This window comes from Suricata suricatta, chromosome 7, assembly GCF_006229205.1.
Source record: "Suricata suricatta isolate VVHF042 chromosome 7, meerkat_22Aug2017_6uvM2_HiC, whole genome shotgun sequence".
Taxonomy (NCBI): domain Eukaryota; kingdom Metazoa; phylum Chordata; class Mammalia; order Carnivora; family Herpestidae; genus Suricata; species Suricata suricatta.
Window position 1 is genome coordinate 65,467,268 of NC_043706.1, and position 26,045 is coordinate 65,493,312.

Consider the following 26,045-nt stretch of genomic DNA (forward strand, 5'->3'; position numbering starts at 1 on the left):
TTCTGCAGAGATCAATTGGGGAATAAAAGCCAAGCTCGTGTATTCTTACAACTGTATTTTCTGGTAAATGAGTGAAAAAATATTAGGCCACCGTTTCAGAAATAAAGTAAATAAGAGGGGCGCCTGTGTGGCTCAGTTGGTTGGGCATTTGACTTTTGGCTCATGGCATGATCTCATGGTTTGTGGGTTTGAGCCCCATATAGGGCTCCGAGCCTGGAGCCTGCTTTGGAGTCTGTGTTTCCCTCTCTCTCTCTGTCCCTGCCCCGCTTGTGCTCTGTCTCTCTCTCTCTCTCTCTCAAAAATAAACAAAACATTAAAATAAAAAAAACTTAAAAAATAAAGTAAGAACGATTTTGAAAACGTTGTTTTTGGGTAAATTATCACTAAGAACTGATGACCTTTGTCTTAATGAGGCTGAAAGCAGCTTTAAATGTCTGAAGCAATGACTATAGTAAGGTAGGTTTCTTTGTTTAAAAGAGCTTTCCTAGGAATGGGCCATCCTGTTGTCAATCACTATAATCTCCCCAAAGTGATTATTGATATGTTCTATATTATCATTTGCAACAATGAAAGTATTAAGACATTTAAGTTTCTGGGTTTGTATAGAAACTTTGATGTGAAGGCCAAAGTCCTTGTACAGGTTGAAATGATGACTTTGCCCCATTTGGCCGTACTTGTCCTACAAATAGCAGCAGCAGGGGAAATATTTTTTCTTACCCTCAGGAAAGAGCTGTTCTAAGATAGTCTACTCTTTCTTTATGTCTTCTGTTTTTCTCTTAATTATCTTAAATACGTTAGGAGACATTTAAATTAAGAGAAAATAATATAAACACCCGTGTTCCTACATATTTGTGTTCTCTTTAGGGAAAAAAGTATTACGGTAGACTTATACTTAAATTCATGCCACTGTCATCCTTCTTTCCCATCTCCATTAGCTGGTACTATTTGTAAAGCTTTGTTAGTAAGTGAGTTTTCAAACATATTATAGTGTTTATTGATTCTCTAACTTTTATGGATCTTTTTACAGTTAAATCGTCAATCTGAAATTGTTTCTACCAGTTCTGGTGATCCCTGGAAGACATGTGCAAGACGAAACAAGACTGACAGTTTAAAACCTTTGAAAGGCAACCCGATTGGACTTAACATGTTGAGCAACAGTAAGAAGCTGAGGTATAGGCACTTCACTACACGTTCCTACAGAAAAGATAAAGGGTTTGACACGAAAAATTAACTGCCTTTGTGGTCAGTTGGCCCAGTCTATGCTTTTTAGCAATGCCAAGAGGTAGAGTTGTTCCAGTGTGTGAATTCTTTGCTTTGAGTTTTGGGATTAGGGTGGGTTGCAATGATTTTTTTGGTTGTGAGTAAAAATATTGCAAGAAAAGTTCCAGTACGGTGGGATTTCATAAGATGAGCTTCCTCTCATATAGTTAGTAAAATCTTGGTCATAATATTAGAAGTACAAGACACTGGAGGGAGGGTAGAGTGGTCATGTCTCCTTTAGGGGACACTTAATCAGGATTATCTCGATAAGGGATTTTTTTTTTTTTTTTTAAGATTTCTTTCTCTTCTTTTGTAGATATACCCTTAGTGGCTTTATAGTGAACTACTTTTACTGTGGTACATAAAGGCTAAGTAAACTTTGAAGTCAGTGGCAGAATCAGAAGTAGAATTTGGGATTCCTCTGACTTTATTTTTTTCTTTCTTTCTTTTTTCTTTTTTTTTTTTTTTACAATTAGTACATTTTGATTTTTATTTTGACATACAAGAAATCTTTATAATACAGTTTAGAAGGTTTTTTATGTATAGTTCCTAATAAAGAATAAGAAAAAATATATATTTGAATTAATTTATGGGCTATCTTACAGTACAAAACATTGATTTGGATTCTCGATTTCTATTCTAGTGTTCTACTTTTTATCTTCTTTCATGAATTGTACTAGAAATATTTCATAGACAAATTCAGAAAGTGGGAAACTGATGGACAATTTAACATAGTCAATTGGTTTGATTTGTAAAAATACATATTTTAGTGTGAAACTTTGTGTGTGTGTATGTGTTCAGATTTGAAAGGATTTACTTGGCATATGTATATGTAATTTTTCCTCTCTTCAAATTATTCTTTGTTTCTTGCATCTGCAGTGAAAATGCACAAAATACACCAATATGTTCTGGAACTGTAGTTCACGGTAGACGTTTTCAACATGCTAATATACAGACATCACTAGTAAAAACAGCAGCCCAAAGGTAAGGATTCTGATTGCCTTTGTTTAGTATATACATACCATCCTCTTTAATGCTTTTTTGCTGTTTTGTTTTGTTTTTTTCTCTTTAACCAGCTCTTTTATTTTGGGGAACTTTACTGTGTTTCTGTTGTCTGTGACAAGATATTCATGTCTCTGAAATAATTCATGTCTGAGAATTTTATTATTTTATATCTGCTTTTGAATAAATCACATTCTGTGATTAGAGACATAAATAAAAGCTTTTTATTACATTATATTCTATATTAATCTGATTTTACAACTTTAACCATACAACATTTGATAAGAAATTTTTAGGTGGTAGGTTTGTTTTGATAAGTCAAGTTAGTTTTTAGCTTACTTTCTTTTTTTATAAATAAACCATTTTATAAATGGTTATGAAATTTTGGTTGAATTTCAGTTCTGAGTCCATATAATTGACTAAGAAATTCTTAGACTCCAATAATAAATAATTTTTGCATTATGAATAGTTGTATAAAATGTTTTTATAAATAGTAAAATTAAAAGATTTCTTCATTTTTTTAAAAATGTCAATCTAGATTGTTGCTCACTCAGAAAAAGTGTCCTGACTCTTAGAAACCCTTGCTATATTTGCTATGTACATAGATTTGCTATAGGATAATAGATTTTCAGCTTAAAAACCTTAAATCTTTCTCATACTTTCAGATAATAAAATCCTTTGCTTAAATGTATTATTTTATCATAGTTTTCACATAAGATATTTGAGAAATACAACTAAAAAGACCAAAAGAGAAATTACTGCACATAACAAAACTTAGCTTATTGTACTGTAAAGTACACAAATCAAGCTCTCTAGCCAACATCTGGCACAAACATGAGAATAAATAATAAAAGGAGAGTAATTAGTAGCAAAAAAGGAGAGACACACTATTTTCACACACTGATCACACTGATAGAATCCATTGCTGACAAAGATTTGTCTTATTTCTGAAATGTCCATGTTGAAATACTCATCTACAATTTATAATCAAGTGATATATTCTACAACCAAAATTATTATTGCTTTGAACTTATTTGTTAGTTTGGAGTTATCTGTAGTGTGACCTATTCTTTCCATACCTCCTTTTATCATTGTTAATGTAAAAAAAACTGATTTCAGTCTGGAAAGTGGTTTGTGTTTTGTTTTATTCTAGGTCTTGGCACCCATTATACTTCGCATATGTATTCTCACTCTTCTGCATAAAAGATTAGATTCTGTTAATAGGAGATGGCATTTACTAGTACAATATTGTTTCCCTAAAAACAAACAAACCTGAATTTGTTTGTATTTAGAGAAACAATTCTGAATGAAAATACTTGTTTTTACAAGTAGGGGCAGTTAGGAAAACTGAAAAGTCATGTCAGCAGGACAGATTCTATTTATGTTTGTCTCTTATTTACAAAAAAACATTTGTTATTCTTACTAAAGTGTGGTCATCATTAAAAAGATTTTGACATTCAAAAACAGGTCATTGAGAGTTTTTTCAGTTTTCTTCCTTCAAAATTGTGGAGTGATTTTATGTTACATAGCAGGCATAGATGAGGTGCCAAGTAGTCAAAGGTGAATATAACAAAGTCTCTGCCTTGCAGCTCAAGTTTGATTAGGGTAAAGGACAGAAAGACAAACAAATGATTACATGGTAAGTGTAGTAGACACAGACAGTTTGCATAGTGCTATTTACAGAGAAGGGGGCAGTGAAGAATTCACAAAGGAAGTATTAAAGAAGCTTTTTTTTTTTAATGTTGAGAGAGAGAGAGCGAGCGAGCGAGCAGAGGAGGGACATAGAGAGAGGAGGTAAGAGAATCCCAGGCAGGCTTTGTGCTGTCAACACAGAGCCTGACTAAGGGCTTAATCTCACACACCCTGGGATCATGACCTGAACTGAAATCAAGAGTCGGACACTCAACCCACTGAGCCACCCAGGTACCCCAAAGAAGCTTTTGAGTGTACTCGTTAGAAGAGAATATACTCCATGCAGTAGGAACCACATCTCCAATGCCATGAAGAAAGCTTTCACCAAAATGGTTACTATCAAACCTTAGGTTTTAATTAATTAGTGTTGGCACAGTTATCACGCTTCAGGTGAGGTGTGCACCCTGGTTTTTACTGGCTTTTACAGTTTCTCCTAATTTTTCTTATTTTCTCAACTCTTAATTTGAAATTAAAGGAAATGTTGTAAGCTCATTCATACACATAGTCCTCTTGAGTAGAATGGTATAACATGTCTTTTAAAAGTAAGTCAGACCTGCATTTTGAATAATTAGTAGTTGTTTAGTGAGGTATGGGAACAGGTACATCACACTTTTTTAATCCAAAGGGAATAATACAAGAAGATTGAAAATATCTGATCAGATTACTACTATTATTACCACCCTTTGGGAGAACGTTAGGATTTCAATCTATTTTCTAACTGTTACTACAAATATTAATATAAGTCATATTTAGAAGAGAAGTTGTCTATATACTAATAGTGATGAAGGAAGGTAGTCTTAGTATGGAAAAATGAAATGCAAAAATTAAAAATTAAATTAAATAACTCTATATGCCATCTCCACCCCTAACTTCAATGAACTTACTAAAAGAGCACTTTATTGGTTTATGTTTTATTTACATTTTCACTTTTTTTTATTTTTTATTTTTTTTTATTAAGGATAAGTGAAAAGACTTGTAAGGACCGTAGGGGAAAATGAATGTCTACAAAAGCATATATAATCCATAAGTGGGAAAATGGGCTCCTGGAATAAGCAAGATTTAATTATTAATGAAAAGCACCACTTTGAAAGAATTTTTGAAGTCTTAAATCAGGTCATGGATACCAGAATCAATCAGTCTCTTTTTTTACCTTCCTTTTTTAAAACTTTTAAGAACACTAGTACAGCACTAGTTCAAGAATGAAATAGTCCAACAAGAATGTAAGTTGACATTTTTACAAAGTCCTAATTTACTAATAATGGCTTCCCCTATCCATTTTTTAGAATTCTTTTTCTTTTTTTAAGTATGTATGTTCCTCTAGGGCAGGATTTGATAATAAATACATATTGAGGAATTTTATAGAAGTACAGTGACTTAGAAATTAGATACCATAATAAATGCATTTTCCTCAAAGATAAGAGAAGTGAGCATGGGCATATGTATATTTTTGTTTTGTGTTTTTTGTTTTCTTCCTAACTCCTTTGGTTTATTGGAAAGAACCAAACCTGTTCCTTCTACTGCTACTCTGTCTTCTACCTCTTTTCTTTACTCTATACAGGTGAGTTTAAAATACAACAATGAGAGACTACTAAACTCTTCTCACGTTTTTTTTTAATGTTTTTTATTTGTTTTTGAAAGAGAGAGACAGTGTGAGCAGGGGAGGGCCAGAGAGAGAGACACACACACAGACTCTGAAGCAGGCTCCAGGCTCTGAGCTAGCTGTCAGCACAGAGCCTGACGTGGGGCTCAAACCCACGAACTGCGAGATCATGACTTGAGCCAAAGCCGGACGCTTAACTGAATGAGCCACCCAGGCGCCCCTCTTCTCACTTCTTGAGCACAACAGTATAGAGCTAGAAATGGCTGTATTAGGTATTAATGCCTAATTTTCAGTTTTCATTTTACTTTTCCTGGAAATAAAGCTCCAGAAGAAATAAATATATAAGATAAGCTGGACTTAGTTAAACTTTCATGTTTCTCTTTTATTTACTTTAATCAGGGCATGGTAATATTCTGTCATGTTTTTGTCATTTTTCTAACATAAATTTATTTTATAGAGATTTCCAATTTTTTTAATAGTAAAGATAAAATTTCTAATATGGTATTCATGTAAGCTTATACTTCTTTACTATTGAAATTTATCTTTAAATAAGAGTGTTTTCAGTGTTGTTTATATAAAACTATGTTACCATTTTTTCCCCTTAATTTACTATGATTGATATTTTACTTATTCCACGTTATTGGAATGTGAGAATATATATGAGGACTGAGGAAGTTTGTAAATTATGTTTTGCTTACAGTTCTGAATATTTTGTTCATTTTATAATAATTCTAGGATATGAATCTTACTCTAAATTGAAGGTTTTTGTAATTTTACAAAAACTGATGGTTTTTGTAATTGATATTGATAGATTTAGATCTCCATAAATGTGGAGAAGGGTGGACCTATTACAAATTGTATTTTTGATTTGAGGCCATGATTTTAAGTCCCAGGACTTTCCTTGTATCTAAAACCATATGCTGCAGTATTTAATCTATGGCTGTTATGCAAAAGTTCCAACCTTAAAAAAATATTTTTTGTTATTCAGAAGCTAATTATCACACTTGATAACAGAATTGGCACCACTAAAAATTTATTTATAACTGTCAGGAAATATTGTTCTTTGAAGATTATTTACATAGCTACTCTAAAATAATGTATCATCAAATGGTTGATGGTTAAATAAAGCTCTTTCAAGAATCAGTATCTTTATACATCCTCTTTTCTTAAGTATGTTTAGATATAAACTATTTTCTGTATTATCAAACTGAAAAAAATTTACTTATCTGACAAGATTCAAAATTTAGTATATAATACTTATATAATGTGTTAAAAATGAAGTAATCACATTAGAGTTTTGCCTTATTGACCGCAGTTACTAAAACTACAGTGATATATCAAAAATGAGGTCTTGCCTCTTACGTTTTTTTTCTTTTTCATGTTTTAAGCAGTCTGGACCAAAAGGAAAGGTAAGCTTAATATTGAAGAAATTAGAGCATGGCTATAACAGTAAGATACCAGATTATTTATATTCTTTGAAAAATATCCATTGAGTTCATCATTAAAGCTTATTAATTATTTTAATGAAAGGAAACATTGATGGTAGAACATGATATTTGACATATGTGGGTAGTGTTTCACTATAAATCTCAATATGGTTCTATATTTATGTTGATATGACTGCTTTCCTTTTAAAAGTAGAATATTTTAAAGATATAATGACCCGTCTATATCTGACAGAAAGTAATGCTTTCTTCAAAGAGAAGAAAAGTTGTTTTCAGTTATAGCATTAAAATCTTTCTTGTTATATTTTACTGAAAGTTTTGTTTTTATACTTTACTAGATAGAGTTGAGGGGGAAGTAGAATTAGAATGCCTTAAACATGGAGTTAAAACTCTATAAACATCAATGTATGCCTATTCTGACCGAAAACAGAATTTTATGATTGCTGATTGTTCACTTTGTAATAACATTGACAGGCATATGTCCTTTAGCAGAAGTGCTGAATGAGGTAAATAACTTCAAAAAAATTTTTTAAGAATGCACAATCATTTAAGTATGTACTTTTAACTCTGTAGTTTCCTTAAAGGTGTGTAGAAAGCAAAGAGGACAACTTATTTTATAAAATGCTTATATTCCTTCTTAATGAACACCACAGTTCTGAAATATAAAGGTGATCGTCTCAGCAAAAAATTTAGGCATATTTTATAATTTTGAAATATTTCACAATTTTTACAAGTTTTAGGTGAATGGATTGTGCAGATATTTTACTATCAACTGGGGAAGAAAAATTATTTTCTCATGTTTATTTTTCTCTGAAGAAAGCATTATTTTCTGTCGGATATAGATGGGTCATTATATCTTTAAAATTTTTAACTTCTAAGTGCTACATATTTTTTGGAAAGCCATTAATAAGATTTTAAAAATATAATTGCCAAAGAATATACATTAACTCTTTATACAGTCATACACAAAACAGACTTGTTTTTTATATATATACTTTCCTGTATGCTATACTAGATAAAATGTAAGTACTCTAATATTTCAATAATATGGAGATCTTAGATTCTTCTCTAAGAATATGAATTATACTATTCATAGTAGCTTTGGAGGGTTTATACTGATTTTTTGCACTATTTTGGCTTATGCATATTTAGTGGAAATTTATTCATTGATACATTCAGCAAATATTTCAATGACTTTATGTGCCAGGCACTATTCTAGGAGCAGACAAGAAATCCCTACCCTCTTGGAGCTTACATTCTTGTTGGAATAATACTGGAATGGGAGTCAGAAGATGTGGAATTAAGTAATGGGCAATATCAGTAGGCACATAACTTACTGTAAAATGAAGATGATATTTGCCCAATTTTAAAGGAGATTTGTGAGGAACAATTAAGATGATTATTTAAAACTAATAAAACTGTAAAATTTGACATTTCTGTAATAGTAATAGATATTGAAAAAAAAAGTAATAGATCTTGAAATTCTGTCAGTCTCTTGTACTAAGATTACTTCCAGGGATTAGATATGAAACAGCATCTGTTTATAAAAACCTTGTGATGAATATACCTGAGTGCTTTATTCAGCAGCATAGCTATTAATCTTTGGATCCTTATCTAAAATTATTTTGTGTTTACCTTTTAGGAGATTAGCTGAGAACTTTTGTGTCAGTACATTTTACTTTGTGAATTCTTTTCACATAAGCCCTTTTGTTCCCTTCTTGTGAACACTAAGCTACATCTTTTTTCTGATCCTTAAAGATCGCTAGAAGGTCCTTTATCTTTATCCCTCAACACATGAGAGACTATAAATTTTTGAACTAAAGGATTTATTTATAAGAGTGGTTCATCTAATAAACAAAAATTGGAGAGTTATGGAAGGTTAGTCTTTTCTAGGCTTTTTTTCATTTGTACACTGGGCATAATGAAGTATGCTTTAAGTTTAAAAACAAGCTGGAATAAACAATAAATAGCAATATTAATATCTAGAGCTTGCAAACTTCAAAAATTGCTGCCATGTTGTTGTTGTTGTTGTTGTTGTTGTTGTTGTTGTTGTAGGTGACTTTGATAACTTGAATGACTCGAATTCCTGACTCATGGACACATAGGTTGTAAATACAGTGTATCTGGTAGCACCAGCAACCTAGAAAATTTAACCTGGTATTAGAACTGTTTATTTCCTCCCTGGATAAAGAATCTATATGAAACTGAAGCATACAGTGATTTTCAAGTTTAAAATTTTTAAAAATACGTATTATTTATTAATGTAAAAAGTATATGGATATTGTAGAGAATTTTGAAGCAACAATAAAGTACAAAGATGAATAGAATACAGTCAAAAGAACATATGTGAGATACTTAGGAATGTTTATATAAAGGGTGTTTGAAAGACAAGTATTACTGAGATTTTATAATTTTCTGAAGGCTCGCAAAATAGAAAATTATATTATTAGGATCCTGATGCATTTTTTTCTAATATTTTTTCGGTGTGCTTTTTAATATACCTAACACATGTGGAATCATAATAAAAGTACAGCTGCATATTCTGAGTATTGTATCATAACATTTTTCACTGTCACTAAGTTGGCTTTTGCTTATTTATTTATTTAACATTTATTCATTTTTTGAGAGACAGCACAAATGGGGGGCAGAGAGAGAGGGAGACACAGAATCTGTGGCAGGCTCCAGGCTCTGAGTTGTCAGCACAGGGCACGATGAAAGGCTCAAACTCAAAAAGTGTGAGATCATGACCTGAGCTAAGACCCTTAACTAACTGAGCCACCCAGGCGTCCTAAGTTGACTTTTAAAAATGCTTTTTAATGAATGCATAATAGGTTATCCTTCTGGTATTTGAAATTTTTTACTCATTACTTCATCACTGTTATATATGACACATTCAGGAACAAACTTGTGTATAAATTTCTAAGTGAATCTCTTAGATAAATCTCTGTGAAAGGATTCTTTGGACTAGGTTACAAAGGTTTTCAATACTCTTGATAAGTGCTACTAAATTGTTCATAGAGGTGGTACCAATTTATGATAGTATTATAATTTGCTGTCTGAAGGTATCTGAAAATAAAATTATATTCAGATCATAACTATCTTATAATTTTAAAAGTCATTTGAAACCTTGGAAATAATAAAGTTGAGCAAGATGATAGGCTGCAAGACTAACAGTATTAATAGTTTCCTTCATTCACCTCTGATCAATTGGAGTATATATTGGAGAGACCAAAATTTTATTCACAGCAACAATTAAAATTAAATATCCATTAATAAAGTTAATAGTTATAAAATCTTTATAAGTATATCTAAAGACTTTCTCTCAGGCCTATATTATTATATTCCTGATTGGTTTACTCCTTAAAGTAAGTTAAATGCAATTTTAGACAAAATCTCAGTGACTTTGTAGTCATTTTAAGAAATTTGACCAATTAATGCTAAAGTTCATTTAGGAGAGTAAATATTTGATAACAGCAGTAGACTTTTTGTTTTTAAAGAAGAGTAAATGAAGAAAAGAATGACTTGTCTTGCCACATAAAACATATTGTAAAGAAAAGAGTGATTGAATTTGGAAACCTTAGAATATTAGGAAGAAAGAGAGTAAACAGACTGGAGTTTGGGTGTATTCAATTTCCAACCAGGATGTCCAGTCAATCCCAGGCTATCCCAGAGGGAGGGGGAGAGAGAATCCCAAACAGGCTTCACGCTCAGCACAGAGCAGGATGCGGGGCTTAATCCCACAACCTTGAGATCATGACCCGAGCAGCAATTATGAGTTGGATATTTAACTGACTGAGTAACCCAGGCGCCCCTGCAAGTGTCTTTAAATGCCTGAATTATGGTATTTGTATCTTGGATGAAAAATTAGTATTTTGAATTTTTGCATGGTGGCCAGTAGTGCCTCAATTTTTACCAACAGTACCATTCTTGTACAGCAATGTTTATATAGTTGTTTGACCTGATTAATGGACTTCTGACTGCATACTGCCTTTTAGATATACATGTTTATTCATTTCAAGTATTTATCAAGTGCTTGCTATGTTCTAGGCATAAGAATATAGTAATGAGCAAAACAGACAAGATCCCTGCATTCCTGTGGTTTACATTTTTATGGGCAAAGACTAATAATGAACAAGTGAACACGAAATAAGTTCTGTGAAAAGAGTATAATTTAATGAGTGATATTATAGAGAGTGACAGTATGGTTTCTTTAGATTGCATGTTTAGAGAAACTTTTTAGTAGGAAGCTAGCATTTTAAGCAAGAACTAAATGAAGAGTCAGCATGCCATGATCACAGAGATAGCTTTTACAAATAGGGATGGAAAGGGGGCGCCTGGGTGGCTCAGTCGGTTAAGCATCCGGCTTCAGCTCAGGTCATGATCTCACGGTTTGTGGGTTCGAGCCCTGGTTTGTGAGTTCGAGCCCCGTGTCGCGTTCTGTGCTGACAGCCAGCTCAGAGCCTGGAGCCTGCTTCGGATTCTGTGTCTCCCTCTCTCTCTGACCCTCCCCTATTCCCACTGTCTCTCTCTGTCTCAAAAATAAATAAAGAACATAAAAAAATTAAAAAAAAAAACAAAACAAATAGGGAAGGAAAGGTACTAAGATAATAATATAAGAATGAGTTTAGTGTGTTCAAGGAATAGAAATAATGACCACTATGGCCAGAGTTTGGGGAGCAAAGGAGAACATGTTATAAAATGTGGGTTTGGCAATGGCAGCTAGGACCTAGGCCCTAAAAGGTTTTATAAAAGGTGATCTGAAAAGCTTTTTTTTTTTTTTTTTTAGTTTATTTATTTATTTACTTAGAAACAGAGAATCCCAAGCAGGCTCCACACTGTCAGCATGGAGCCTGATGCAGGGCTTAACCTCTCTTACATGAGATCATGTGGCCTGAGCCAAAATTGAGTTAGATGCTTAACAGACTGAGCCACCCATGTGCCCCTTTGAGAGATTTAAAAAAAAAAAAGGTTTATTTACTTTTAGAGTGAGTATGTGTATGAACGTGCACCAGAGGGGCAGAGAGACAGGGAGAGAGGATCCCAAGGAGACTCCTGTGCTGTTAAGTGCAAACCCAATTTAGGGTGCAGCTTCACGATCTGCGTGAGATCATAACCTGAGCCAAAAGAAGAGTTGGATGCTTAACTGACTGAGCCACACAGGTGCCCCAAACCTTTGAGAGTTTTTTAATTTTTTAATTTTTTTTATGGTTTTTATTTATTTTTGAGAGACAGAGACAGTGCGAGCAGGGGAAGGTCAGAGAGAGAGGGAGACACAGAATCTGAAGCAGACTCCAGGCTCTGAGCTATCAGCACAGAGCCTGACTTGGGGCTCAAACCCATGAACAGTGAGATCATGACCTGAGCCGAAGCTGGTTGCTGAACCAACTGAGCCATCCAGGCGCCCCATGAGAGTTTTAAAAAAATGATCTTTTGTATATGGTTTGTAATTTGGTATAATAAAAACTTAAGTCAGTGGCATTCAATTAAGGCTAAGCATGTTCCACTTTCCAAAATATCAGTGTGTTGTAGAGGAAAATCAGTGTCGTCTGTGACTACATATTCAAACCTGTCTCAGCAAAATGTGGGACTCGAGGAGGTAGAAAGGTAGAAATAAAAGGAATCTTAAGGCCTTTTTCCGGGAGGAAAATTGGGAGGGGTAGTAGCAATAGGCTTTTAAAGACCTCATCGCGTTAGGGATGCAATAGAACATCTTACTTAAATAAATGTTCTGAATCTTGATAATGCGTTAACAGAAATATGTAATTTGAATACAGGTTGAGAGAGGAAAGGTAACTATTTGTTAAATTAATTAGAGAGGGAAACATGAATAGTAATTGTGCAGACAGTAAAGATAGGGGAAAAGAGGAAACTAAAATAATAAATGCAAATATTTAAAAAAGACAGCTAATAAAGATGAAAGGAAAACATGAAATCTGTCCGTGGTTACAGTAATTGTGATCAGGATGAATATATTTAATAAAAGACAAATTGGTTGGATTAATTAAACCCACTTATACCATGCTGTTTCTAAGAGTCATACAGTAACAGTCTATAAGGTAAAGAATCACAAAAGATGAAAACAAAGCATGAGTATGATTTTAATAACAAGATAGAGTTAGGGATTACAAGTACTAAATAGAGCACCTGCGTGGCTCAGTCAGTTAAATGTCCAACTCTTGATCTTGGCTCAGGTCATGATCTCACAGTTTGTGAGTTCAAGCCCCATGTCAGGCTCCACACTGATAGTGCAGATCCTGCTTGGGATTCTCTCTCTTTCTTCACCCCCCCCCCCCCAACTTGATCTCTCTCTCTCTCTCTCAAAATAAAATAAGAATTTTATTTTAGAAGAACTAAATAGGAAAAAGCATGTTTTGTAATGGGCATATAAAAGTATAACAACTTAATGTATAAAATGTCCCTAAATATTGAAAATACAAGAAGTTCTTAAAGTATAGCCATGGGAGATTTTTACTTTTATCTCAGAGAATTACACCAGTTTTAAGTTTAATATGAATTTGGAATAATGAATTTTAACATTTGAATATGAATACATTGATTTTATAGATATCTATATCTTTCAGGTCAGTTAGAGCAATGGGAAAATTAATAAAATGAGCTATCATTAAAGCCAACCAAAAACCAAGACAAAAACTCAGCATCTAGATCCTTGTTTCTAATACCACTCTGTAAGAAAAGAAACATAGAGAAATGGCTGATTTTAGGGATGGGTTAGGGAAAACACAAAATGAGCCTGGAGTGTCCTGTATTGTTAGAAACCAAGCAAGTACTCAAAAAACAAAAGTATTTATTTGTTTCAACAGCACATTAAAATTAAATGTTAATTGTTATTTGTTAATTAATGTTAAAATTATAACATTAAAGAGAAGATTTTCAAGGCACTTTGTAAAAGGATGATCTGTGGACTATGGAGCATTCTCTATTTCTGTAAATTTTACATTATATGTATTTTACCAGAATAAAAAAAAAAAACCTGACATCATATCTAGTGGACAGAGGAGCCAACTGAAAGCACTCCCAAAGACCAAAACTAAAACAATTGGATTATAACCTGGAGTGTAAAATAAATACTCACATATCATATTGATAAAAATGATTGAATAAATGAATCCTATATTTACTCAATTATTCTTGGGTTTTACAAGCTATATAAAATGAATTAAAGGAAATGGACAGTTGTTTATTATAGAATTCCAAATAATTTGTGTAGATGCTCCACTCTTCAGGAAGTGAGGTTTAACTATCCTCATCCCTTTTATGGGCTGGACTGACTGACTGCTTTATTTCCAAACATACTGTTGAAAAGGAAAAGTAGTAACTGTAGAATGGAGAAATTTGACAACTGCTACCTTAGCCAAACTATCAAGTTTAACATCACCAGGGATAAATCATATTGATATTATGTACCTCCTGATACGATGTGATGAGAGGAGCACTTCAGCTCTGCAGTATTCTTACCCCAAATTCATAACCTTGGTTTAATCATGAGAAAGACATCAGTGACCAAGGTTGAGGGACCTTCTACAAAATAATTGATGGTTCTCTTCTAAAGTGCCAAGGTCATGAAAGATCATGTAAGACTGGGAAACAGAGGAGCCTAAAGAGACATGACAACTAAATGCAGTGAATCCTGGATTGGATTCTGGAACAAAAAGATACTGGTGGAATAGCTGGTGAAATTTGAGTAAAGTTTGTCGTTTAGTTAACGTGTACCAGTGTTTGTTTTTTGACATATGTATGATGATGATGGTGATGATGAAGGTGTTAACCTTAGGAGAAGCTGGGTGAGGAATATATTCTGAATTGTCTTCAACTCTTCTGTAAATCTAAAATTATTCCAAAATAAAATTTATTTTAAAAGCTTTTTAGGGCTGAGGCCTATCTAACCTTTAATAAAGCAGAGATGTTATTTCAGTAATTCTGCACAGAAGAAAAAAAAAAGCTTTCCAGTTGTTTAATGCAGATTGTAAAATGTTGGGTCCATGAGGAGAGGTTTTTTTTTTTAAACTATACAAACAGAAACCCTCCCAAGCAAAAACATCCTCCCACCTTGTAGATGACAGATGACAGAAGCTTCTATGCTTCTGCTTGGTTTGAGGGAAAGAAGTATCCATTGATAAATTGAATCCTAGACTTGAGCTTCATACTGGCTTGGAGTTTGAAATGTTAGTATCTGTAGAATGATAGCATCCTCAAACCAAGAAATTAATATAAAATTTGGGTTTTGATCACCTAACACTTTTTTTAAAAACTGAATTTTATTTATTTTTTTAAATTTATTTTTAATTTATATTTTAGAGGAGAGAGAGGCAGAGCAGGGGAGGGACAGAGAGAGAGGGAGAGATGGAATCTGAAGACAGGCTGCAGTTTCTGAGCTAACTATAAGCACAGAGCACAACGTGGGGCTCGAACCTGCAAACTGTGAGATCATGACCTGAGCCAAAGTGGGATGCTCAACAGCCTTGAGCCATCCACTTGCCCCTAAAAAACTGAATTTTAAGGAGCACAAGATAGTTTATGACTAGAAAGTCTTTAAAAATTTTCTAATCAAAGTAATGCTACTACTTTTATCCTCAGATTCTTGTATTCTATTAAACTTTCAGGTATGCCTTTATTTCTGTAATTTATTCACACAATACATTTTTTGAAAGATAAATTAGTTTTCTCTGTTTATATAGGGAAACATGTAGCAAATACTCAATATATTATTACTGTTAAGGTCTGGGAATTTTGGTGAATACACAGAATAGTTAATTAACATAATACATGAATAAGTCAAGGATGTTATATGATGTATTCTGTGTGGTGTTTGTCCCTCATTAGCAAGGCATAGATCAGTGTACTGTGTCAGATCGCAAAATACCTGGTGTGTTCAGTGCAGCATTTTCACCAACCCCTGCACATGCATGATTGGTTATCTCAGATAATTTATGTCAGTTATTACTGAATAAGCCTGTATTTATAGCATACCCTGGAATAAATCATCAAACAGGTTCAAAGTAACAAAATCTAAAGGAGCTATTTTCAGATTTTGTGCCCATTCTGTCAAATAATTATTTTCTGTATTGATGATCTTTAGTATTTAAGAATGTATACTATTTGTTTTATTCACTATTTTATCATAATAGTTTCATTGTATTTTGCTTCAGATTCATTGCCTCTGTTGCATTTTAAATTTGATACCTTTATTTTTCCAAAGCAAAGAATTATAAAAGTTAGAGATTAAAAGAATGAATTATCTGATTTAAAGTTAAGACTATATTATATTCCTTTTAGTGTGACAGTGTATCAGGTATAAAACCATGAGTTTTAAGTTCAGTAAAATTAGCTGAAAACCTATCTTCTTCATAGAATTAGTACTATTACTATCTCTAAGGCAAATTCTCATCTTCACAACTTATATCCTCATGAATCTTAAAATTTTGTCAGGGTAGACATTGCCCAGTTGTACAAAAATGCTGCTCAATAATGAAAATTCTATTACTTACAAGTATTGGTGCAATTTGCCAGATTTCAGGTTCTGGCATTGTTATTTAATCATTGTGTGAGTTTAGGCAAGTTAGTTAACTTTATTGTGACTCCATCTCCTCTATAAAGTACTAATAATAGTATATATGTCATAAGATAATTGTGATGATTCAAGTACTTAATAGATATGACGCACTTAGAACAGTACCTGGCACATGATGCTCACTATATGCTAACTGATAATACAAATACACGATTATCATTACTCTTTACTGTTTACTTCTTGTGTCATTTTCTTATCTCATTTTTAATTTAGGTTTTTTGACTTATATAACAAGAATATAAAATTCTTTTAGAAAGTTTTTTTTTTAATGTTTTATTTATTTTTGATACAGAGAGAGACAGAGCATGAGAGGGGGAGGGGCAGAGAGAGAAGGAGACACAGAATCTGAAGCAGGCTCCAGGCTCCGAGCTAGCTGTCAGCACAGAGCCTGATGCGGGGCTCGAACCCACGAACGTGAGATCTGACCTGAGCCGAAGCCGGAGGCTTAACCGACTAAGCCACTCAGGCGCCCCTAGAAAGATTTCTTTAGGATTTTAATTTAATTATATTACTCTGATAGGTATTGATCTCTAGTGTGAATTAATTTAAAAATAATAGAATAGCCTCTTTTATTTTTAGTTTCCTGATTAAGTAAAATGGGAATATGTTTAGAAGTTTTTATTTAGGGTGGGAAAGTAGATATTGTAGCTTCCAGGTTTATCACACTTTTCATAAATCTTTAATGCTTTTGTCCCACAACTAGCTATAAGTTTTTGGCTTTACCCCCAAATTAGTGTGTATTTGGATTAAGGTGGTATTTTAGAATCCTTATTTACTGAGGATTATGTTCAGAAACCTGAAAATTAATTGTATATAAAGTCTGACAGTGTAATTTAATAATTATTAAAGTATAATATCTCAATAATATAGTACAAGAATAAAATACTTGTTTCATAATTGCTGGCTTTGTACGTAACATTTTTTGTTCTGTTTTTCAAATTGTCCTCAAAGTCTATATTCTAATCACCATTTATTCCTCTAGTTGTTGATTTGTTTTTAAATACTTAAAAACATTTACAGCAAAATTGAGCAAATTGGATATTATTAAGCTTGATTTTTTTAATTCAAAAAATGTGTGACAATGAAATATTATATGTTCATGTTTTTAATGTTTTTTACAAATTGACTATGATGTCAGTTCCAAAAGAAAACTAAAGTTTTGTGCAATGGAGGAATGAATATATAATTTTGGTGACTACTTTGGAAGGACAATAATTTAGATTCATTTATTAAATATATGAAAGTCTGCTTGCTATGGGCTCTGATACATTAAGTCTAAAATGTAGTCTTTGTTCTTAGGAATCTTAAATGTAGTAAGCTCTAGTATTTGTATAATACAATTTTATTATTTTATAGTATCACTTTTTATATGACAAGGAAGCTATGGTTTGCCTTTTTTTTGTTTACTTTTAATGAACATATTGTAATTTCTCAACCTTTTTCTCTTGAAAATATAGTTTTCTGTTAGAATAAATCTATATAAATTTACTCTTTTAGGAAAGAATATCCACCTCATGTCCCAAAATTTGAGAATAATTCTGTAAGGTTGAGTCGGCCTCAAGGTGTTGGTAAGTGTACAGTTTTATTTATTAACACCTGTGAAGGGTTTTGAATAGTTATATGAAAAAAGGTAGAAATAGAGATATAACACTGGTTTTAGAATATTCTGAAGTATAATACAAATATATAGAAAAGCATTTTTTATAACTGATATGAATTTTTACTTAACTATGATCTTTAACATTTTCAGGGAGCAGATGCACACTAAGGAGATTATAATTTGAACTCTTTTTTTTATTAGCATTTCCACTAATTCAGGATCCACATATTAACTATAGATATAGTTTCAAAATTGTGTTTGGTTGAACTATATTATGATCCTGAATAATAGTGTTTTTTGCTTTAAGTTATTGTAGTTATGGTTTTAAAATTTAGAATATATTAGGCAACCACGGACTTTAAAAGAGACCACACCTGATACAATTGTGTTAATAATAGATGTAGAAAAAAAGTTGTGGGTAGAAATTTTTCTTTTCATTGAAACAATCATTTAATATACTAATATTACAGTACTGCAGAAATAAAGGCAAATAACATTTACAGAAAATGTTTCACCATCAAATTGATTTTTGTTACCTAAAATAATGATTTTTTTTAAATTATTTTTTTTAATGTTTGTTTTTGAGAGAGAGAACGGGGTGGGGTGTACAGAGGATCCGCAGTCTTGTTGCTGACAGCAGAGATGCTGATGCAGGGTTTTAACTCATGAATAGTGAGATCATGACTGGAGCCAAAGTCAGACTCTTCACCAGCTTAGCCACTCAGATGCTTCTAGAATAATGATTCTTAATCTGTGTGTGTCTTGTTTGTCCCAGGCCTTTACTTGCTTAAACCGTAGCACTACTGGTTCTTATCCAAAATCTAATTAATTTAAACAGTTGGGCTTTTCTATAGCTAAGAGTTTGTTTTTTAAAGCATCTATATTCTTTTCTAGTCTTGAGTGGAATCTTGTATTTGCATATTGGACATGGCTCATTTTATAAAGGGGATATTCCAAACTCCTCTTCATCCCCTCCCCCCCTTTTTTACTTTATTTAAGAGAGAGAGAGAATGAGCATGTGTGTGAATGCAAGCAGAGGAGGGGTGGGGGAGTGGTTGTGAGAATGCTAAGAAGTCTCCACGCAGTTAGCGCAGACCTAACGTGGGGCTCAAGCCCATTAACTATGAGATCATGGTCTGAGCTGAAATCAGGAGTTGGACCCTCAACTGACTGAGCCACCCAGGCACCCTTCTTCCCCCTTTCTTAATAACTTGTAGTTATTATAAATGTGTATTATTGTACCTGGCACCACCTGGTTATGCTCAGTAAGTGTAGTAATAATTGACTACCCTTTTCAACATTCATTCTATCTTTAAAAAAATTTTTTTTTTTTTTTTACATTTATTTGTTATTGAGAGACAGAGACAGAGCACAAATGGGGTAGGGGCAAAGAGAGAAGGAGACACAGAATCCGAAGCAAGCTCCAGGCTCTGAGCAAACTATCAGCACAGAGCCGATGCAGGGGCGGAACCTGCACACCGCAAGATCATGGTCTAAACTGAAGTCGGTCACTCAACCGATAGCCACCCAGGCGCCTCACATTCTGTAATATCTTAAGTCTTTATTGAGCTCTTACTGAATGCTGTGTTAAATGCTTTGTATTCATTATTTACTTTTATCCTAGCTCCTCCAAGATCCTTTAAGCTAAATTTAACTTTACCTACATTGGATACAGAGGAAACCGAAGCACAGATGGATTAAATAACTTACTCATGGACACAGAGCTGGTATTGCATTCTAGGCCTAGATGATGCCAGCGCTCATACTTGAAACTATTGTGCTTTACTGTTTTCTTGCTGGATCAGAGAGTAAGTTATTTCTAATCCTCAGAGAAGAACTGCACAGTAGGTGTTATCATTCCCATTGTACAAATTCATTTTTGCAAGTTAAGTGATTTGGCCTATTTGTATGGTTTTAGATACCAATCAGCTCCAGGTTTGTTGCAAATAATTTTTAGAGTTTGATAGCATTTATTATGTGGATAAGAATAGTCTTTAAAAAATTATTTTGAAATCATTTTAGATTTAGAAAAAATTATAAAAATAGTACATAGTACTCATTTACCCTTTACTCAGTTTCCCCTAATGTTAACATCTTACAGTCACAATAATAATATTTATCAAAACTATGAAATTGGCATTGGGGTGCCTGTATGGCTCAATTGAGCATCTAACACTTAATTTTGGCTCAGATCAGGATCTCATCGTTTGTGGGTTCGAGGCCCATGTCGAGTCCCTGCTTAGGATCCCCCCCCCTTCTCCTGGTCACTTTTTCTCTCTCTCAAAATAAACTTTAAAAATACATATAAATCTTGATTTTATTTTATATTGAAAGTCAGTCATGGTGGCAGCTACAAGATAGAGAAGACCACCTGTTTTTCTAGTTTGAACAACTGTAAAAATAATTTGAAAGCCAATACATAACCAGAGTAGTGTTAGTTGATTGTGTTCTATTCCTCTTTTTGGGATATATATCTGCTTGTTTTATGAAAATTTGCAAACATACAGGAAAGTTGACTTTTATGGTGAATACACCTATTTCTACTACATAGATTATACAATTAACACTTTTCTATGGTTGCATTTGTACACAAATTAATTTTTTATGTATGTTGGAGTAAATTGTAGACACCAGCACACTTTAATCCTTCCTAAACACTTTAACAGTTAGAGTTCAGTATTTGTTCATCGTTCTCTTTTTTTAAAAAAATTTACATATGTTGAAATGCACAGATCTTAAGTCTACAATTGAATAAATTTTAACAAGTGCACAAACTTTACCAACCCAAATCCCTGGGAAGACATAGCACAAATAATATCATCAAAATTTCATGTTTTTTTCCCCTCAGTCCTCATTCCTGCCCCCTCAAAAGTAACCATTGTTCTTATTATTCCCAGCATAGATTAATTTTTGGCTTTTCTAGGACTTGATATTAGTGGAATAATACATTATGTACTCTTATGTAAGACTTTTTTCATTCAAGATAATTTTTTTTGAGAGTGATCCATGTTATTGCATGCATTAGTACTTTTTCCTTTTTAGTATTCCATTGTATGGTTGTACCAATTTTTTTATACATTCTTCTGATGGTAGATACATGGGTGGTTTCTACTTTTTGATATTATGAATAAAGCTACCATGAACACTTTTTTTTAATGGAGGACCTTGGTTTTTTGATTAGATCAAAAATTTATTCTCTATGTTCAACCTGCTAGTCACTTTTACTTGTAATAGCCTCTATATTCTGACCTTTCTACTTAGCTAGAAATAGTGTGGTATATGAAAAAGATGTTGAGCTAGAAAATCCAACAAGAAATAATCCTAATCTTGATGTTCTACTACTTGGTCTTGGGTGAGCATTGTTTTTTTCTTTTCATCCTTTAATACTCACTTGTATAGAAACTGCTTTTATATCCAATGAGTCTAACAAAGTAGTTTAATCCTAATAGGAATACTAACTAAAACTCGGACGTTCTGGACTGGAGTAGCTTCTCTGTAACCTCCTGTGTTAGTTTTTAGGAGCATTTTCCAGTTCCTCTCTTTGTTCAGAGGCTAAGTCTTTATGTTTCTAGATGTGCCAATGAATGAGCATCTCTGTATGACAAAGTTAAGACATTTTCAAAGATGATGTACTACCAGCATTTCTTCCTTTCACTCATGTAATTTTATCTTTTTAAAGTATGTCATGTTTTATCTTCTATCATGTGATTTTTATTAATCCATTAAACATCTTTTGAGCCCTTAGCTTAAGCAGTTTTTAGACGCCAAGAAAACATGTGGCCAAAACATTATTTTCTGCTCTTTCAAAGCTGACAATATAGTGGGAAGAAACAGATCCCTACAAATAATAACAGTAAAATACATTTAGGTGCTAATAGAAGTACAAATAAAATGCTGTGGAAGCTCCAAGGATTGCTTATTTATGCTTAGTGTGGGTTAGAGGCAGCTGCTTAGCAAAGAATGGTTTGAATTTGCTTGGATAAATGAGGAGGGCTTTACTGTGAAGAGAACAGTAACATGTAGAGCATGAAAGGAAATACATCCTGAAGAAAAGAACATCTTTGAGATGCAGTTTTTTTGGAAGACTGAAACATCAACACAAACTTTGCTTGCAAAGAGAGAGGGCTCTGGATTTTTTTCCTTAGCTACTAGAATCATTGAACGATATTAACTATTCAAATGTAGTTACATTTTTTGTTAGATCACTTTGGCAGTAGTGAGGAAGGATTTAAAACAAGTTCATTTGGAGTGAGGGAAATCAATTTAGGCCAAGAGTTAAGCATCTGAAATGTAGTGGCAGTGGTGTTGGAGAGGAAGCATTCAATTTAAGAGCTGTTAGTAGAATTCTGTTGAATGTGAGGAAGGAGGCACAAGAAGTCAGCTAGTATTTAGATTTCTAGCTTTCATCATGTCAAGGAAAGTAAAGGTGTTTGAACTGTATAAATGCTGAGAAGGTTAGAGTTCACTTAGTGCAACTCTGTCATCACAGTACAAGAATAATTGTTATCAGCTTCTTAAGACAATATTGTATTTCAGACTCAGAAATACTATATAATATTGATTTCTATATGTAGATCATCTTATTTTAAAAAATTCAAAGAAGGGCACCTGGGTGGTTCAGTTGGCTAACCAGCCTGCTTAGGCTCAGGTTATGTTCTCACGGTTCGTGGGTTCGAACCCTGCATCAGGCTCTGCTGTCAGCTCAGAGCCTGGAGCCTGCTTCAGATTCTGTGTCTCCCTCTCTCTCTCTGCCCCTCCCCCACTCATGCTCTGTTTCTCTCTGTCTCAATAATAAACAATAACATTAAAAAATTTAAAAAAATAAAAATAAAATTCAAAGAGGATATTGGAGACACCTGACTGGATTTCAGCTCAGGTTGTGACCTCATTGTTTGTGAGTTCAAGACCCATGTTAGGCTCTATGCTGGAAGTGGGGAGCCTGCTTGGGATTCCTTCTCTCCCTCTCTGCCCCACCTGACTTGTGTGCATGCATATGCACAGATGCTCTCTCTTTCTCTAAAAATAAATACACTTAAAAAAAAAAAGAGGCTATTGGGGGTGTCTGGGTGGCTTAGTTGCTTAAGTGTCAGACTCTTGACTCCAGCTCAGGTCATGATCTCATGGTTTGTGAGTTCAAGCCCCTTTCAGACCAGAGCCTGCTTGAGATTCTGTCTCTCCTTCTCCCTCTGCCCCTTCCCTGCTTGCTCTCTCTCTCTCTCAAAATAGATAAATAAACTTTTAAAAAAATTTTAAAAAGGATATTGAAGATAGGAATATGGACGTATTTAACAAATTTGGGATTATGTGAGTAGACATTTTGGTTTGTAGATTAATTTGTGTTTTAGAAACCTTTTTGTTTTCTTGCATACTTCAATCTTTGCTGATAAAGTCAGACTGTAATAGATTTTACATTATTATTTTGGGTGTTTATTCAGTTACTTAAAAATTCTAATTATATCCTTAGTTAAAAGTATTAAATTTACATTGGAAAATAGTGAGGAAAATCCTTTTGTATTTCTTTTTTTTCTTTTATAGTTTATTGTTGTATGTCTTAAATAACAAACCATTAGGCTAAATATTAGTTTAGTTTCCTTTATCTAAACAGTTGTACCCAATGTTTGAATTGAATTTTTCTATTACTAATCTAAGAAGAGTCACTAACTTAAAAACAAGTGTGTGTGTGTGAGAGAGATTGCTTGATTTCTTGATTGGTTCATTGTGGGAAGTCCCTCTGCTGTCTTCAAACACAGAATAAGCTGAAGAGAATACTGGTATACTTGATAAAGGTGTCTACAGAGTGTGCAGATCCTGGTGAGGAATGAAAAGTAAACTAAAGCTACCAGGACATGACTATAGGCTACAACTTAAAGTTCTTTTCTTTTATTAATATAACTTTTTTAAAAATTGTTTTTATGTTTTTTATTTATTTTTGAGAGACAGAGAGAGACAGCGTGAGCAGGGGAGGGTCAGAGAGAGAGGGAGATACAGAATTTGAAGCAGTCTCCTGGCTCTGAGCTAGCTGTCAGCACAGAGCCGGTTGCGGGGCTCGAACCCACAAACCGTGAGAACATGACCTGAGCTGAAGCCAGACACTTAACCGACTGAGCCACCCAGGCGCCCCTATTAATATTACTTTTTATTGATGTTTTAGTTGACATGAAATAATGCATTAGTATCAAGTGTACAACAGTGATTCAACGACTATAAATTATGCTATGCTCATCACAAATGGAGCTACCATCTGTCACGTGATTATGTGTATACAACACAATTACAATACTATTGGCTGTATTCCCTATGTGTGCCTTTTATCCCTGTGACTTACTGATTCCATAAATGGAAGCCTGTATCTCCTACTCCTCTTTACTCATTTTGCCCACCCACTCCTCACTCTTGGCAACGATCAATTTGTTTCCTGTATTTATGGGACTTTATGATTTTTGTTAGTTTGATTTGTTAGATTACACACATAAGTGAAATTAAAAGGGATTTGTCTTTAGGGGCATGTGGGTGGCTCAGCTGGTTAAGCATTCATCTTTGGCTCAGATCATGATCTCACAGTTTGTGGGTTCGAGCCCTGCATCAGACTTTGTGCTGACAGCTTGGAGCTTGTAGCAGCTCTGATTGGTTCTTTTTAAATTTTTTATCTCTATATTGAAGTTGTTACTTTGTACATCTATTCTTTGTTCGTTTCTGGTGAGCCTCTTTATGACCATTACTTTGAACTATTCATTGAGTAAATTGTTTATCTCCATTTAATTTAGTTCTTTATCTGAGGTTTTGTCTTCTTCCATTGTTTGGAACATATCTCACTGTGCCCTCCTTTTTCTGGGTCTTGCTATTTCTAAGTATTGGGTAGGTCACCTCCTTCCCTGGACCTTGAAAATAAGTAGCCTTATATAGAAGGCATCCTATGAAGCCCAATAGAACACTTACCTCTAGTCACTAGAACTAGGTGCTCTAAGGGTATCTCTTGTGTAGGTTGTATGTGCACCCTCCTGTTGTGACTAAGCCATGACTTTTTTGGGGGCACTGATGAGCAGGGCTGGCTGAGAGGCCTGGCTTTAGCTATTGCAGGCTTGCTGATGGGTGAGGTTAACTCTTAGCACAGTACGCTGAGAGGTCCAGCTACAACTGCTGTGAATGTGCTTGTGGGCTGAGTGCTGTCCCTGTAAGATCGCTTAGTGGGTGTGGCATTGTGGGAGTTGCTTTGGCGGCAAACATGGGGTTTGGCCGCTTCCGCAGGAGAATGCCAGGGTAGCATGAGCACTGCTAGTAAGGTAGATAGATAATGTCAAAACTGGCACCTGCAAGTGTCCAGTCAGCTAGGCTGAAGAAGAGCAAACAAAATGGTGCTTTCCAGTATTTCTATTCTTATATATCCCTGGCCCTTTCACACATGCCCTGAACTTAGTGAATCTCCTTCATATATAACCCAGTTGCTTTACAAGGTGCTATTTCGATACTGGGTCTTGGACTAAGTGATAAGATGCACTGATCCTTTAAAAGCAGAGTCTTTTTTTTTTTTTTTGTCCTTATAGCATCCAGCTTTCCCAGAGTTAAGGCCTATTGATTTTCAAAGCTCTTGGAGTTAATCACTGCTAATTTTTAAAGTCAGGTGTTACGGTAGCTTGTCTTCTTGGTGTGGATTCCCAGAGCCATGGTTTCTAACTTGATCCTCTTACTCCTCGGGAAAGGCCTCCATGCCTGTAATATTCTTTTCACTTTAAGATTGCCTGCCGGGGCTTTGGTTCCTGACTGTATCTCTGCCCATCATACCCTCTCAATGTTCCTTTTCTTTTATATTTTTAAAAAGATTTGTTCTGGTAATCTTCAGATAATTTTCAGAGTGAGTTG

The 26,045-nt window shown here is 33.9% G+C and overlaps 1 protein-coding gene across 5 annotated transcripts in view; it reads left to right on the top strand.

Annotated features, from left to right (window-relative positions):
- The window catches only part of SENP6 (SUMO specific peptidase 6), a 112,312-nt gene that overhangs the window by 32,698 nt on the left and 53,569 nt on the right, over positions 1-26,045 (top strand). For 3 of the 5 annotated variants that reach the window (XM_029943733.1, XM_029943730.1, XM_029943734.1), the window contains exons 4-7: positions 1,028-1,170; positions 2,140-2,244; positions 6,943-6,963; positions 18,086-18,156. In XM_029943733.1, the coding sequence (XP_029799593.1) occupies positions 1,028-1,170; positions 2,140-2,244; positions 6,943-6,963; positions 18,086-18,156 (340 nt within the window). The remainder of the gene's footprint in view (positions 1-1,027; positions 1,171-2,139; positions 2,245-6,942; positions 6,964-18,085; positions 18,157-26,045) is intronic. The other 2 variants (XM_029943731.1, XM_029943732.1) reach the window with 2 other exon arrangements.